The sequence below is a fragment of the Salmo trutta genome, chromosome 25 (genome assembly GCF_901001165.1).
Source record: "Salmo trutta chromosome 25, fSalTru1.1, whole genome shotgun sequence".
Taxonomy (NCBI): Eukaryota; Metazoa; Chordata; class Actinopteri; order Salmoniformes; family Salmonidae; genus Salmo; species Salmo trutta.
Genome location: NC_042981.1, coordinates 29,504,314 through 29,520,967, shown reverse-complemented (window position 1 = coordinate 29,520,967; position 16,654 = coordinate 29,504,314). Strand labels below are relative to the sequence as shown.

The following is a 16,654-nucleotide window of genomic DNA, read 5'->3' as shown; positions in this document are numbered from 1 at the left end:
TTGGACAAAAATGCAGACAGAACCTTATAGTCCCAAGCTCTTGGTTTATTGACAATGTAGTCCAGCTTTAATGCGCATGCCATAACTGTGACCATAGCTTCAAGTCCCTGCCCCCTCAGACATGGCAATCAAACTGCTAAAAACTCTTTTATGGGCACAGCCGCTTGCAACATCGCACCGCATATATTATTTTTGCCTTTCGAAATCAAACTTTGTATGGTCCCTTCAGTGTCACATTCTGTTACTAATATTCTTTGAATGGTTGAAAAGATCTAGGCCTCTGGTGGGAGCATGAGAAAAAGTCAAATCGGACAGGCAGAGATTCATCTACTCCTCTCCAGCACAATAAATACTCTGGACATTACGAAATAAAACGTGAACTTGACATTGAAAGGCTGGGATTCCATGGCCATTCTTTTTCCAAACTGATCCAATCAGTGACAGAATTAAATGATACCCTAGATGCTCAAAATTCTTATCCCAAAACATTTTATGACTTCAAAAACATCTTCCCCAGGAACACGGCCTCAACAGAAGACACTAATGAGGATGCCATCTGGCCTAGTGAATTTAGCAATAAGGTTCTGAGATAATTCTGAGTGAGCTCATGTCTGGGAGAAGTCACTAAAGTGAGGACAAAAGATAATCTGGTGCCAATACAATGAACTTAAATGTCCTCAAAAATGGTCTTTACCGAAGGGGTATCAATACTGATTATGACTATTGTTGTCTTTTATTGTGTTGATTCCTCTTCTGCAAAGATCCAGTAAACAAGGAGAGCCACAGGAGTCATGCCTTGCCAAGTCTTATCTAGGCTCCTCAACAAGCTCAGTCTCAACTACCTAACCTGAAGAAAAAGTACAGCTTCTGCTTTCCTAATGTAGAAGCTGAATAAATTAGCCTTATTATTCTGTCATTGAAATTCAAATCTAAGATAAATTATATATTCAGTGATGAAATGGTAAACAGTTGAGAGTTGACTTTCAAGTAGCACATAGGGTTTTAATGAGCAGATAAATGACCATGCCACTCCAGAACAGTACGTTCAAACAGCACACAAGGAGATGTTGGAATCCTCATGTGAATCAATGGACACAATGTTCCTCTTCCATTGTGGTAGTTTTATGAAGGGAAATCGTTCCCATCATCCTTCGCCTCAAACCCAGATTTTTGTTGATTTTGCATATACCGTAATGTCCGGACTATTAAGCGCACCTGAATATAAGCCGCACCCACTGAATTTAAAAATGATAATTATTTTGAACATAAATAAGCCGCACATGTCTATAAGCCACAGGTGCCTACCGGTACATTGAAACAAATGAACTTTACACAGGCTTTAACGAAACCGGCTTGTAACAAAAATAAATAGGCTTTAACGAAACACGGCTTGTAACAAAAAATAAAAAATTTGCAGTAAGCTTTAGTTGTCTTTTTGCACTGAGTTAATTCCTCACGCTGCTGTTTCCAACGTCTTATCATCGACTCATTAAGACCAAGCTCCCGGGCAGCAGCTCTATTTCCTTTTCCAACAGCCAGATCAATCGCCTTCAACTTGAAAGCTGCATCATATGCATTTCTCCGTGTCTTTGCCATGATGAGGGTGACAAAATGACTACCGTAATCAGAATGATGGGAAGTTTGAGAGCGCTCGATTTAATCTAAACAGTAAACAAAAAAGTTGTTTGACCTTAACCCGTTCGGCAATTTCATTGGTCTAATGAAAGCTTCATGCCGCCAAAAAACTGAGCACGTCACAGAATGGGCTTTTTTGGAGAAAAAAAAAAATTTGAAAGCGGGAAAAATCCATATATTAGTCGCGTCATTGTTTAAGCCGCGAGGTTCAAAGCCTGGGAAAAAAGTTGCGGCTTATAGTCCGGAATTTACAGTACTTTGTTGTACTGCATTAGCATGGGTAAGAGCCAGATAGATTTGTGCATGCAACATATGAAAAGTGAATGAACATTTATTGGGCAATTCTCAAGCTCAGCCTCGCAGAAACTTAAAGTAGCCTACAATTTGCTAATGCTCAATTTTTTTTAATTTTTTTTTTTACAATTTACAAGGGGTAAACTATGCAATTCTGTTGCATTTAGCATGGGTGTTGGGGTAATATGACTCAACATGTGAGTACTAAAGTTAGGGTGCAAACTAACAACACAAAATCACAAATTTTCCCATTTTATGAAAGTGGGTCTGCCTGAGGTTCAATGAACAAAGCTTTTACAAGAGTCTGTAGTTGATGTCCCACTGTGTTGACCATGTTATGAGTCTTAATGACCTTGGCTCTTTGCAGGTAGAGATGGTGTTTTGAGTAGTTAATGGCACCTTTGTGAACCCAGGCCTATTAGGCAGTAGACATTTGGGCTGTACAGTACATACCTGGGCCTGGGGCAGACTGTGGTCAGGGTAGGGGCTTCGCACAGACAGGAAGTCTTCAACAGGAAGGAGAAGCTGCAGTCTGGAGTCAATATGAATTAGCTGGTCTCGTTCTGTTGGTTCGGGGGTGTAACCCTCACCCGCTTGTACTGGAGCGGCCCACATGTCTCCCTAGGAAGAAGACAACATATAGGCTGTAGTATATGACAAGCGGTCCCTCCCTCCATGTAGCAAGGGCACAAAAATGTCCCCCAAATAACAACAAAAGAAAAAAGGTTGAGCCCAAAAAACAGACTCCCAACTGAGAATTCTGTCAGAAATACTTGGCAAACCCTATATCTTCAAAACTGGACCGAAGCCATGTCCAAGTTAAATCTACCCTCCGGTTATTATTCAAATACAAAATTGGACTACTTGACCTCCCATCCAAACTACTGTCACAAATTACACTCTTTACAAAAAAGGTACTCTAAATACAACTCTTTCTTGCACCCGGAATTCGCTTTTGGAGAGAAGACAGACTACTGGTCACTCTGCTCCATGGGTCTTGCCAAGAACTCCTCAAAATGCCAAATATTTAACAATTGCCTCTGCCTCACAATGAGTGACTGTCTCGTAAGGCTTACATTATATCATATGAAACAGCAGATGGATGGTGAGCTCATTTTGGGCCCAGTAATGAGCTAAGACTTGTCCAGCAGCCCTACTGCTAAGCTCAGAGATCTCAGTAGTGGCTCCACAGAGAGAGCCAAACCCTTTCACGCTATGATCTCAGTGCATGAAGAGGAGTGAACAGGAGAATATTTTATCAACAAACAGAGCCATAAAGCTTCCACTACCACCTAGCACAAACCAAGGACTTCAAAATGACCCATCTGAATAAAATTATAACCCATTAGTTATATGCCCAGTTACAGTTGTTTATTGCGTGTGATTACTTCGTGATAAAAATATGTAGTAATATAGTTGACCAATCGAATGTGAATACAGTAGAATGATAGAATGTGAATGTAAAAAGAGGACAGTCTAATTGCTAGGAGCACAAATTGACACATTAACAGACAAATCGGTCAGCTACTGGATGTGCAGCACAACAGGATTGATCTAGGAAGAGACATGATGAAACAGAGCTATCCACGGTCTTGGACACACTATTCATTTATTTATACTGTTGAGGCATAGAGAATGACGCACAAAGTTGTTCTTCAACACCCTGTATTGAATGGCCTATATACTGTATTACTGTACCCATGATCTGTAAGATTAATTTAAGGAAAAACTACAGCCAAATCTGAGGAACATTGTGTCCTGTTCTACACTGAAAACACAGTGGGACCTGAGGTAGGCCTAAGCGATTCACTTTCTAAAGAGAGGTCTTCCTGTGTTTATGGAAAGGCAGCCTTTCAAAGAGCACTCAGTGTGATGCCATGTTTATCACCCCAGGTTTCTAGTACAATACGCAGTTGAGGATCGTACTAGTAATGGAGGCAAGGCCCTCATGAAAGTGTTTCAGGAAGAGAGACACAGACGCAGCGCTATGGCCTGTAACTGATTATGAGTCCTACTTGGCCCTGCCAAGTTCCCTGTCTGGGTGCACTTGCCCGCATGGTCACTGTGGATTCCTGACAATCAACATGAAATACGTGCTCCCTATTCAACAGCCATTCATAACAGCACGCCACGCAATAACAGGAAGTCTAATTCTAACCAATAAAAGACCCCAGCATCTACATGTATGCTCCTCTCGGTTTGATATCCGCCACGTAATTACAGCAGTATTGTTCTAAAAAGTAAAGGAAACCATCATAAATACAGCAGCCAGACTTCAAAACGTTGGCAAGATGTTCCAGGGATGCATGGCAGTCCAGGTCAGACTAAATGGTACCGTATGTGAGAGAAGTGCTAGTCTAGGTCCTCTCATCAGACGGGCAAGGTTCATCATAACTGACCTCAAAATTCAGGCTTTGCAGCCACAGCTGCCAGCTAAGCCAATTGGGGAAAATTGCACCTGAAAATCAACCATTTGAAGTTTACAGGGTGTGGGTCAGTGGGTGGCTGCAGAACAGAAAACTGTCTGCTCCAGGTGGCAAACACTCTCACAAATTATATTAAACATAGGAATACAGGGGGTTATTCAAATGCACCTGGCACTGCATAAGCACAAATGTTCTGCACATACGAATAAACCATAATACTGAATAAGATTGCTGTCTAATATTCAGAAGATGCGGCAATCCCTGTGACCTTTGCATGGCACATGACATCTGGTAAATAACGACTATGGGGAGTCAAAATCAGCTACCGTAGCTGCCAAGTAGTCATTGTTTCAAAACGTGCATATGGGCACAGTAACAGAGTGATGCAGAGACTCAGATATTTCACTTTGGCTTGTTTAACTTTGCAAACATTGTGTTTAGTTTGACATACATTTTAAAGTGAAAAATCTCAGTCTCAGCATCACTCTGTTACCGTAGATTTGCCCAAATCTAAACTACATTATCGTTAAAAAATTTGGGGTCACTTAGAAATGTCCTTGTTTTTGAAAAAACAGCACATTTTTTGCCCATTAAAATAACATCAAATTGATCAGAAATACAGTGTAGACACTTTAAGGAAATGAAACACTAGCCACTTTAATAATGCCTCCGTATCTTGCATTACTCATCTCATATGTCCTCTATACTATTCTATGGTATGTTAGTCAGTTTAATTGCTGGTAAATATGCATCATCCATCTCATATGTATATACTGTATTCTATACTATGCCACTATGACTAAGTCCAATGCCGCTCTGACATTCACTACCATTCAGAAGTTTTGGGGTCACTAAGAAATGTCCTTGTTTTTGAAAGAAAAGCCTTTTGTCCATTAAAATAACATCAAATTGATCAGAAATACAGTGTAGACATTGTTAATGTTGTAAATTAATATTGCAGCTGGAAACGGCAGATTTATTATGGAATATCTACATAGGCGTACAGAGGCCCATTATCAGCAACCATCACTCCTGTGTTCCAATGGCACATTATGTTAGCTAATCCCAGTTTATCACTTTAAAAGGCTAATTGATCATTAGAAAACCCTTTTACAATTATGTTAGCACAGCTGAAAACTGTTGTTCTGATTAAAGAAGCAATAAAACTGGACTTTAGACTAGTTGAGTATCTGGAGCATCAGCATTTGTGGGTTCGATTACAGGCTCAAAATGGCCAGAAACAAAGGACTTTCTTCTGAAACTCGTCTGTCTATTCTTGTTCTGAGAAATGAAGGCTATTCCATGCGAGAAATTACCAAGAAACTGAAGATCTCGTACAATGCTGTGTACTACTCCATTCACAGAACAGCACAAACTGGCCCTAACCAGAATAGAAAGAGGAGTGGGAGGCCCCGGTGCACAACTGAGCCAGAGGACAAGTACATTTGAGTGTCTAGTTTGAGAAACAGAACCCTCACAAGTCCTCAACTGGCAGCTACCCTAAACATAGTACCCGCAAAACAACAGTCTCAATGTCAACAGTGAAGAGGCGACTCCGGGATGCTGGCCTTCTAGGCAGAGTTCCTCTGTCCAGTGTCTGTGTTCTTTTGCCCATCCTAATCTTTTCTTTTTATTTGCCAGTCTGAGATATTGCTTTTTCTTTGCAACTCTGCCTAGAAGGCCAGCATCCCAGAGATGCCTCTTCACTGTTTTTATTTATTTTTATTTCACCAGGTAGGCTAGTTGAGAGCAAGTTCTCATTTGCAACTGCAACCTGGCCAAGATAAAGCATAGCAATTCGACACATACAACAACACAGGGTTACACATGGAATAAACAAAACATACAGTCAATAATACAGTACAACAAAAGAAAACAACAAGTCTATATACAGTGAGTGCAAATGAGGTAAGTTAAGGCAATAAATAGGCCATGGTGGCGAAGTAATTACAATATACCAATTAAACACTGGAATGGTAGATGTGCAGAAGATGAATGTGCAAGTAGAGATACTGGGGTGCAAAGGAGCAAGATAAATAAATAAATACAGTATGGGGATGAGGTAGTTGGATGGGCTATTTACAGATGTACAGGTGCAGTGATCTGTGAGCTGCTCTGACAGCTGGTGCTTAAAGCTAGTGAGGGAGATATGAGTCTCCAGCTTCAGAGATTTTTGAAGTTCGTTCCAGTCATCGGCAGCAGAGGGAAAGACAACCAAAGGAGGAATTGGCTTTGGGGGTGACCAGTGAGATATACCTGCTGGAGCGTGTGCTACGAGTGGGTGCTGCTATGGTAACCAGTGAGCTGAGATAAGGCGGGGCTTTACCTAGCAGAGACTTGTAGATAACCTGTAGCCAGTGGGTTTGGCGACGAGTATGAAGCGAGGGCCAACCAACGAGAGCGTACAGGTCGCAATGGTGGGTAGTGTATGGGGCTTTGGTGACAAAACGGATGGCACTGTGATAGACTGCATCCAGTTTGTTGAGTAGAGTGTTGGGGCTATTTTATAGATGACATCACCGAAGTCGAGGATTGGTAGGATGGTCAGTTTTACGAGGGTATGTTTGGCAGCATGAGTGAAGGATGCTTTGTTGCGATATAGGAAGCCGATTCTAGATTTAATTTTGGATTGGAGATGCTTAATGTGAGTCTGGAAGGAGAGTTTACAGTCTAACCAGACACCCAGGTATTTGTAGTTGTCCACGTATTCTAAGTCAGAGCCGTCCAGAGTAGTGATGCTGGATGGGCGAGCAGGTGCTGGCAGTGATCGATTGAGAAGCATGCATTTAGTTTTACTTGCATTTAAGAGCAGTTGGAGGCCACGGAAGGAGAGTTGTATGGCATTGAAGCTCGTCTGGAGGTTAGTTAACACAGTGTCCAAAGAGGGGCCAGAAGTATACAGAATGGTGTCGTCTGCGTAGAGGTGGATCAGCGAATCACCAGCAGCAAGAGCGACATCATTGATGTATACAGAGAAGAGAGTCGGACCGAGAATTGAACCCTGTGGCACCCCCATAGAGACTGCCAGAGGTCCGGACAACAGGCCCTCCGATTTGACATACTGAACTCTATTGGAGAAGTAGTTGGTGAACCAAGCGAGGCAATCATTTGAGAAACCAAGGCTGTTGAGTCTGCCGATAAGAATGTGGTGATTGACAGAGTTGAAAGCCTTGGCCAGGTTGATGAATACGGCTGCACAGTAATGTCTCTTATCGATGGCGGTTATGATGTCGTTTAGGACCTTGAGCGTGGCTGAGGTGCACCCATGACCAGCTCTGAAACCAGATTGCATAGCGGAGAAGGTACGGTGGGATTTGAAATGGTCGGTAATCTGTTTGTTAACTTGGCTTTCGAAGACCTTAGAAAGACAGGGTAGGATAGATATAGGTCTGTAGCAGTTTGGGTCTAGAGTGTCACCCCCTGTTGATGTTGAGAGTGGTGTTTTGCGGGTACTATTTAATGAAGCTGCCAGTGATCAACTTGGATTAGCAAACACGACATGCCATTGGAACACAGGCGTGACGGTTGCTGATAATGGGCCTCTGTACGCCTATGTAGATATTCCATAAAATATTCCAGCTACAATAGTCATTTACAACATTAACAATGTCTTCACTGTATTTCTGATCAATTTTACATTATTTTAATGGACATTTTTTTTGTGCTTTTCTTTCAAAAAAAAGGACATTCTAAGTGACCCCAAACTTTTGAACGGTAGTGTATATTACAACATATGCTGTAATTGTAAAGTAGGTCAGCGTTTAGGCCAGTTTAGTTAGGCCACTTCAATTTGATTAGCAAATGACTTCAAAACGGTAGACCATTTAAACAGTTTCTCTGTGTACTCATGAGTAATGGCCATAGCAACAACCATAACAGCTATGTGAGTAACACAGTGCTTGAAAGATGTTGCTCAATACATTACAAACTATTCACACCATGATAACGAGTGATTACTGGCTACTACTACCCTAAACATAATAAGTGAAATGTTTGTGTGTAGACCAAGTGCTGTGCGAGAGAGACAAATGGTGCAGTCTAGATGAACTCTGTTTGCCATATTTAGACACTTGAAAACATGAGTCCTCCTACACCACATGCTCACCATCAGGGCTGTATTTTGGCCTACCTCACAGCCTGCCTTCCCAGCATTGTCCCCTTCCTCCATGTCTCTGAGGAGCTCCTCGAGACGATACTTCTCCTCCTGTGTCATCTGCACTGGACCTCCAGCACCACTCGCCAACTGTCATGTTTGACAAAGTAGTGACAACAATCATTCATCAGATCAGATTGTAGTTACTTTCAAATCAGGCCCGAGTCTTTGAGTTGAAGAACTATATATATTTCCCATTGAAAAAAAAATAACATGAGTAATGTGAGACTCTAAAGTCATGTGACAGTCTGACACTGCACTTTGCCCAACATGAACTTTGACATACCTCAATATTTTTCTTCACAAAGTCTTGTTTATTTTTGCCCCTGGGAACCCCACTCTGGCTGCCTTCTGACTCGTCTGCCCTCTCTTCGTGACCCACTTCAGCCAAGTCTGCTGCTGTGTCCTTTTCACCTGTGTGGGAGTCAGTGGCGGTTGGTACAGTTTTAGGTGAAGGATGTTTTCATTTTTTTTCATGAGCATGGCCTTATTTCTATTACAGCATATTGGATGACTGTCATTCATATTCCATTCACCCAGTTCAATGTAACATTGATAGGCTACTACATGAATGATACTCAAATTTTCCATATACCCATCATGAGGTTGCTACAACCTAGCCTATGAATGAAAGTTTACAATGTAGATGCACACAGGTCAAGAGAACATTTTGCCTGCATCTAGCTGATGGTGGACAAATTCAAGTATGTTTATCCCCGTTTCGTTCCATTTGCTTCCGTTTTAGAAATGTTTTTTAACAGAATCGGCGGAATGAATAGACCCCTGACCACACATAAACACAGTTCACTTTCATAGCAGCCAGGTTGTATTCCTTCTCGCATCTATGCGTTCTCTTCCTCTCACCTTTTCCCTTCGCTTGCGGACTTCAATACACAACACATCAGCTGTATATGACCAGGCAAGAAAAACATTCCAAGCCAAACCAAACCAAATAACAGCTACAAACAGCCTACATTGTTGTCACCATATTAGCTAAAGTAACTTCATAGTCAACATAGTTAATATAACTAATGCGTTAGTAAACCCGCTACAATCATGTAGTACAGTGTACAGTCAGTAAGCAGTTTCACAGTCAGTCCCCGGTGGCAATAAATTTGTAAAACCAAAAGCTTACCTTAACTTTGTTGGATAGTTATAGCCAGCTAGCTAACATAGCATCCCTTGGTTTCAGCCGGGTGTTTGAGTAGGCTAAACTAGTTAGCTGCATTTGCTAGCTAAGTAAGTGGTAAAAAAAATGATGAAATATAGCTATGTCCCCTTTCTTTCGCTTCTCCTTCATTTTTTAAAGAAATTAATTTGTTTAAAATTGTTCAACTATTGTCTTTCTCTCTCTTTCAGTCAACTACTGAGCACATTTTATACACTGCAGTGCTAGCTAGCTGTAGCTTATGCTTTCAATACTAGATTAATTCTCTGATCCTTTGATTGGGTGGACAACATGTCAGTTCATGCTGCAAGAGCTCTGATAGGTTGGAGGCCGTCCTCAGGATTTTGTCATAATTACTGTGTAAGTCTATGGAAGGGGGTGAGAACCATGAGCCTCCTAGGTTTTGTATTGAAGTAAATGTACCCAGAGGAGGACGGAAGTACACCACGGTGCTACCCTACAGAGTGCTGTTGAAGCTACTGTAGAACTTCATTGCAAAACAGTGTGTTTAAATCAATTATTTGGTGACATGTGGTTATACAGTGCATTCGGAAAGTATTCAGAACCCTTCACTTTTTCCACATTGTTACGTTACAGCCTAATTCTCAAATGGATTAAATAAATAAAAAGGCCTCAATCTACACACAATACCCCATAATGAGAAAGTAAAAACTGGTTTTAATATAAAAAAATGTAAAACCTTATGTAAATAAGTATTCAGGCCCTTTGCTATGAGACTCGAAAATTGAGCTCATCCTGTTTCAATTGATCATCCTTGAGATGTTTCTACAACTTGATTGGAGTCCACCTGGGGAAAATTCAATTGATTGGACAGGATTTGGAAAGGCACACACCTGTGTATGTATGTATGTATGTATGTATGTATGTATGTATGTATGTATGTATGTATGTATGTATGTATGTATGTATGTATGTATGTATGTATGTCCCACAGTTGACAGTGCATGTCAGAGCAAAAACCAAGCCATGAGGTCGAAGGAATTGTCCATAGAGCTCCGAGACCTGATTGTGTCGAGGCACAGATCTGGGGAAGGGTACCAAAACATTTGTGCAGCATTGAAGGTCCCCAAGAACACAGTGGCCTGCATCATTCTTAAATGGAAGAAGTTTGGAACCACCAAAAATCTTCCTAGAGCTGGCTGCCTGGCCAAACTGAGAAATCAGGGGAGAAGGGAGGTGACCAAGAACCCGATGGTCACTCTGACAGAGCTCCAGAGTTCCTCTGTGGAGATGGGAGAACCTTCCAGAAGGACAACCATCTCTGCAGCATTCCACCAATCAGGCCTTTATGGTAGAGTGGCCAGACAGAAGCCACGCCTCAGTAAAAAGCACATGACAGCCCGCTTGGAGTTTGCCAAAAGGCCACTAAAGGACTCTGGCCATGAGAAACAAGATTTTCTGGTCTGATGAAACCAAGATTGAACTCTTTGGCCTGAATGCCAAGCGTCACGTCTGGAGGAAATCTGGCACCATCCCTACGGTGAAGTATGGTGGTGGCAGCATCATGCTGTGGGGATGTTTTTCAGTGCAGGGACTGGGAGACTAGTCAGGATTGAGGGAAAGATGAATGGAGCAAAGTACAGAGAGATCCTTGTTGAAAACCTGCTCCAGAGCGCTCAGGACCTCAGACTGGGACAACGACACTAAGCGCACAGCCAAGACAACGCAGGAGTGGCTTCGGGACAAGTCTCTGAATGTCCTTGAGTGGCCCAGCCAGAGCCAAGACTTGAACCCATCTCTGGAGAGACCTGAAAATAGCTGTGCAGTGACGCTCCCCATCCAACCTGACAGAGCTTGAGAGGATCTGCAGAGAAGAATGGGAGAAAATCCCCAAATACAGGTGTGCCAAGCTTGTAGCTTCATACCCAAGAAGACTTGAGGTTGTAATCGCTGCCAAAGGTGCTTCAACAAAATAGTGAGTAAAGGGTCTGAATACTTTTGTAAATGTGATATTTCAGTTTATTTTTAATACATTTGCAAACATTTCTAAAAACCTAGTTTTGCTTTGTTATTATGGGGTATTTTGTGTTGATTTACGAGGAGAAATAAACAATTTCTCAATTTTAAAATAAGGCTGTAACATAACAAAATGTGGAAAAAGTCAAGGGGTCTGAATACATTGTGAATGCACTGTATTTAGTATAGTTTTATCTAAAAAGGATTACTTCTTTAAATGTTTCACTATTTTTATTAAATTTACTAAGGATGGTCCTCCCCTTCCTCTTCTGAGGATCCTCCACTGCTGGGAGCTGTTCATGCATTTTTGGATTCCAGCAGGTAAACATGTAAACTTAGGAGTTTAAGAACCATTAGAAGGCTCTGTCTAATATCATCCCGAGACATTTTGGAGAGACATTGTCAACAATCTAAGGAAGTATTCCAAATGACCATGTATCAATTAAACTTGATGCATGTTATGTTTCTGGACCACTGAAATACATGCAATTGAAAAGGGCCCACTCCACAATGTTCATGGCTCTCAAACTATGACATGTCATCCAGCAAACAGCAAATTCAAAAGATGGGAAAAGTTGTTCATGGATAGTTTGGAGGGAAAGATGTAGCCTATGCAGTGTTTTCAGGAATGAAAGCACCAAGAAAACTGAATACACAGTGAAAGTACAAAATAGTTACATTTGTTTCCTAGGGTTATACTGCCATCTAGCGTAGGACTATATTGCAATGTAGTTTTATTATTCTAACGTTGTTACAGGACTAGTTACAGTGTACATTGGCCTACATACACATATATGAGCAACTTAATGATGTAAAGTGTATAATTGTGTTCCAGCATTTTTAAACAAACTCACTTTCCTCCACTTGTCTGTTGTGTCTTTCATACTCTTTGTCAGGCACTTGAGTCCCAAACACAGGAGCAAAGTCCAATTCTTCACTGGATCCGTGAGCTAGGGTGAATGAAAATGGATTATTACACATAGCCGGTATATGAATAGTAAATTACCATATTCAAATTCTGAGACTGAATCTAAATGTTATCAATTTGCTGTGACATATCCCATACAAAAAAAGCTGATAAAAAATGATGATAAAAAAAAAAAAAAAAGTGATTTATACTGTATATCTTGGAATAGTAATTTGGCATATGAGTACATTGTCCTCAAAGCTCCAGCTAATGTGCATTGCAAACAGTATCCACATTGATCTGCGTTTTGGAATTACTGTTTAATATTTCACTTACTACTGGAAGGAGCCAGGGCCAAAAACATCCTTGTATTTTCTGCTTCATCTGCCCATTCTGAAGATCTGTTGGGCTTTATCTGCTGCACAGAAATAGGTAGGAAATATACTTTAACATATAGACATTCTTAAAATGTAATTTAATGTGTGTATTCTGCATATCCCTGTGCTTACCAATAGTTCCTGCCATAGTTTTTGACGGAGCTCCTTTCCTTTTCTCTTGACCTCTTTTTCATTTGAGATCCTTGAAGCCAAGATTGTGTCAAGTATTTTCATTTTCTTGATGGCCTTCTGGAGTTCTGGATCTTCGTTCTCCTCATCAAATACATCTCCAATGGAGTGATCTGGAAATTCATTCAAAGAAATGCATGCATACAAATATGTTCATCCGTTTTCTTTTCAGTATTCTACTTCCTAAAATGTCATAGTGATATGTACTTATGCCTACCTTTCTCAGGAAGACTTTCATCTGGAGACTTGAGGTTTTCATGTGAGTTGTTGTGATCCTAGGAAAGTAAATGTAACATCTATTCAAACCACAGGTTCTAGGCCCGTTGATGGGGAAAGTCAAGAGGCAGTCATGTTTACAGTTAAAAACAGTATATTTATTTTAACATTAACATGCCGTCTTAAGGGCTTTCCAGACAAGAAGCGGAGGCAGAGTTTCCCATGAATTTCGCTTTTGCGCTTTCAACATTGCAGCCGGCTTTAAAGGCGAGTCGAAACTGACTAATCTACAAATCACCTCGCATCATAAATAACTACTCAATATTATTTAAATCTTTCTTGGGCACACCTTGGTGACGCAAATGACGACTTTTCAAATCAGAAAAGTCTACCGATTATGGATATACTGTACCTTCGGAGGTGGGAAAAGTGTTGCCAAACAGGCACGGATCAAGAAATAACCAGCAAGGTGGATATATGTTACAATAAGAAACCTTACTACAGGCAGATATATATGCAGTACCAGTCAAAAGTTTGGACACACCTACTCATTCAAGGATTTTTCTTTATTTTTTTCTATATTTCTACATTGTAGAATAATGGTGAAGGCATCAAAACTATGAAATAACACATATGGAACCAAGCAAAAAAAGTGTTAAACAAATCAAAATATATGTAATATTTGAGATTCTTCAAAGTAGCCACCCTTTGCCTTGATGACAGCTTTGCACACTCTTGACATTCTCTCAACTTTTGAATGGTAGTATATTTAAAGCAACGTCTAGGATAAAGGTTAGGGTTGGCTTGCCTTGTAAGGACTGGGTAACAGTAAAAGACAAAAAGACAAGTTAAGAGAACACACCAAGATGCTCTTACTATTTCTGTATAGTTCAGAAAGGTATCAAAGTTTCCAAAGCGTTAGTTTACCGCCTTCTGCCAACATTCATTTTCTACTGGTTGAATATAGGCTACACTGCTCTCAAACTGCTCGGACCCTTGCCTAATAATAAGGGCGGCAGGTAGCCTAGCGGTTAAGAGCATTTGGCCAGTAACTGAAAGGTCGCTGATTCGATTCCCTGAGCAGGGATTGTGCCCTTGAGCAAGGCACTTAACCCTAATAACTCCTGTAAGTTGCTCAGGATAAGAGCATCGACTAAAATGTAATAAATCAGACTGTGATACCAATTATTGGTATACAGTCTGAAACAGAAAGTTTCCTTACAAGCCAGAATGTTGAATCAAATTACATTTGAACTAATCTCGTTCCCAGACACTTCCACCCAAATGTCTGATGGACCAACGCATCAAACTTGGCCTTTGTTTGCCAAAACAGAAAGACCTGGACATATTGCCTTTGGCTAATCTGCCAACCAATCATCTCCCACAACACGCCTCGCAGTTGTGTGATTCACAAAAATGTTATGATTCAAATACTTTACTCAGTAGGTCACTTCCATAGACTTCTATGGTCACTCCCACTAAGGCCAACACTGAATCATTGATATCCCAGGCTTATATGCGCAATAGCCTGGGGATGAGGTTACATTTGAACTTACTCTACCGGTTGTCTGTGTGCGGTTGGTCCTTCAGAGGGTCAACATTTTTGCCAAATTATCCATAGGAAAGTATTATTTAAAGTACTGCTGTTTAAATTTCTGTCACATGCACAAAACCATGTAAAACAGCTGCAAGACTTCAGTTAATATGCATGAATTACATGCATGTGTCTTAGGTCTCGAGCAAACATATATTCACCACACACTGAGACTTGTGCGTTGAAGTCGGTTTAATAATACCTTCCTGTGGATATTTTGTCTGTCTACCCAGACCCAAAAGCCATCATCAAAGCCTCCAAACACAGTACAAAAGTGTAAGAAACTCCACCACACCAAATTATTCTAAGGTCCTCAAATGGTTCTTGAACAAACATGCACAGCAACCACACAACACAGCCTCTACATGGGACCATCAGGTACAAAGCTCCCACCTGGACAGTTAGCTAACAGAACAAAATACGGTGGTGCTTTTATACACTGAGTATACAAAACATTAAGAAAGCCTGCTCTTTCCATGACATAGGCTGACCAGGTGAATCCAGGTGAAAGCTACAGTATGATCCCTTATTGATGTCACTTGTTACATCGACTTAAAATCAGTGTAGCTGAAGGGGAGGCGATGGCTTAAAAATCATTCTTTAACCTTTGAATGAATTGTGTATGTGTCTCATTCAGAGGGGGAATGGGCAAGACAAAAACTTTAAGTGCCTTTGAACCGGGTATGGTAGTAGATTTGTGTCAAGAACTGCAATGCTGCTGGGTTTTTCACGCTCAACAGTTTCCTGTGTGTATCCAGAATGGTCCACCACCCAAAGGACATTGTGAAACATTGACCAAATACTATCAGGTTCAAACTGTGTCCCCTTCTTGACACATTATTCCAAATGTGTTTTCTTGACTTGACCCTTTACTTCTTGAGGAGCATATGTTAGGTCATCTTGTTCTACACACACAAAGTGTACATGCAAGTACATTACCTGCTTATTGTTGGGGGCATCATCGCTCAGGACCACCAGGGACGTCGGGCTGGGATGAAAAACTCTCCCGACGTCAGGTAGTGACACAGTTGATACACGGCTACCCGGGCGAGAACGCTCGTTGGATGCCGGGCGGGAGATATCATCTAAACTGCCTCTCGTAATATCCATGGGTGCTCTTGGTAATGTTAACGCAACCCAATATTAGAATTGAGCATTTTGCAATAAGTATATAGGTAAATAAATCAAATGTTCTTTTGTATTTTTCGTTCAATTATAAATATAGTCTAGATACCTGATAGCTGTGTAGGCAGGCGTGGTAATGTTTTTCTTTCGGAGTGGTATCTAAGGACACAAAAGACCCGGATGTGGTAACTACAAACTTTGAATACTAGCCATATGTATTATTAGTATCACGGTTGGTGCAATCTGGAATCCTTGGGAAGTTGACATTTAAAATGGTAGGGTTAGGTTATGGTTATAGTTAGGGTATATGGGTTTAGAGTAGGGACGTCCCAAGGATTGCAGATTGCACTAACATTAGCTTCACAGACGCAACACGTAGAAGCATCTGTCCACATGACTTCCCGTTTTCAGATTTTGCCTTCAAAATACAAGTCCGAGGTAAAAAGCTATGTATATGAAACGAAATCAATCTTTTTTGCAGCATTGCATAGTGCGTAATGTAAAAATGTGGTTAAAAAAGTATATCCAAATCAGGGAAAATGTTTACGAGCATTTCTACTTCATATAAGATAAAGAATATAATAAGGGCTCCC

At 40.9% G+C, this 16,654-nt stretch overlaps 1 protein-coding gene across 3 annotated transcripts in view; it reads right to left on the bottom strand.

Annotated features, from left to right (window-relative positions):
- Positions 1-16,426, bottom strand: part of fsip1 (fibrous sheath interacting protein 1) — a 63,954-nt gene extending 47,528 nt beyond the window's left edge. Inside the window, exons 1-9 of one of the 3 annotated variants that reach the window (XM_029713592.1) lie at positions 16,171-16,426; positions 15,876-16,053; positions 13,344-13,401; positions 13,070-13,239; positions 12,897-12,978; positions 12,508-12,603; positions 8,795-8,922; positions 8,485-8,598; positions 2,383-2,550 (exon numbers count right to left, since the gene is read on the bottom strand). In XM_029713592.1, the coding sequence (XP_029569452.1) occupies positions 2,383-2,550; positions 8,485-8,598; positions 8,795-8,922; positions 12,508-12,603; positions 12,897-12,978; positions 13,070-13,239; positions 13,344-13,401; positions 15,876-16,046 (987 nt within the window). In that variant the 5' untranslated portion in view covers positions 16,047-16,053; positions 16,171-16,426. Of the gene's footprint in view, positions 1-2,382; positions 2,551-8,484; positions 8,599-8,794; positions 8,923-12,507; positions 12,604-12,896; positions 12,979-13,069; positions 13,240-13,343; positions 13,402-15,875 lie in introns of all 3 variants that reach the window. The other 2 variants (XM_029713595.1, XM_029713594.1) reach the window with 2 other exon arrangements.
- Between the last annotated feature and the right edge of the window lie 228 nt (positions 16,427-16,654).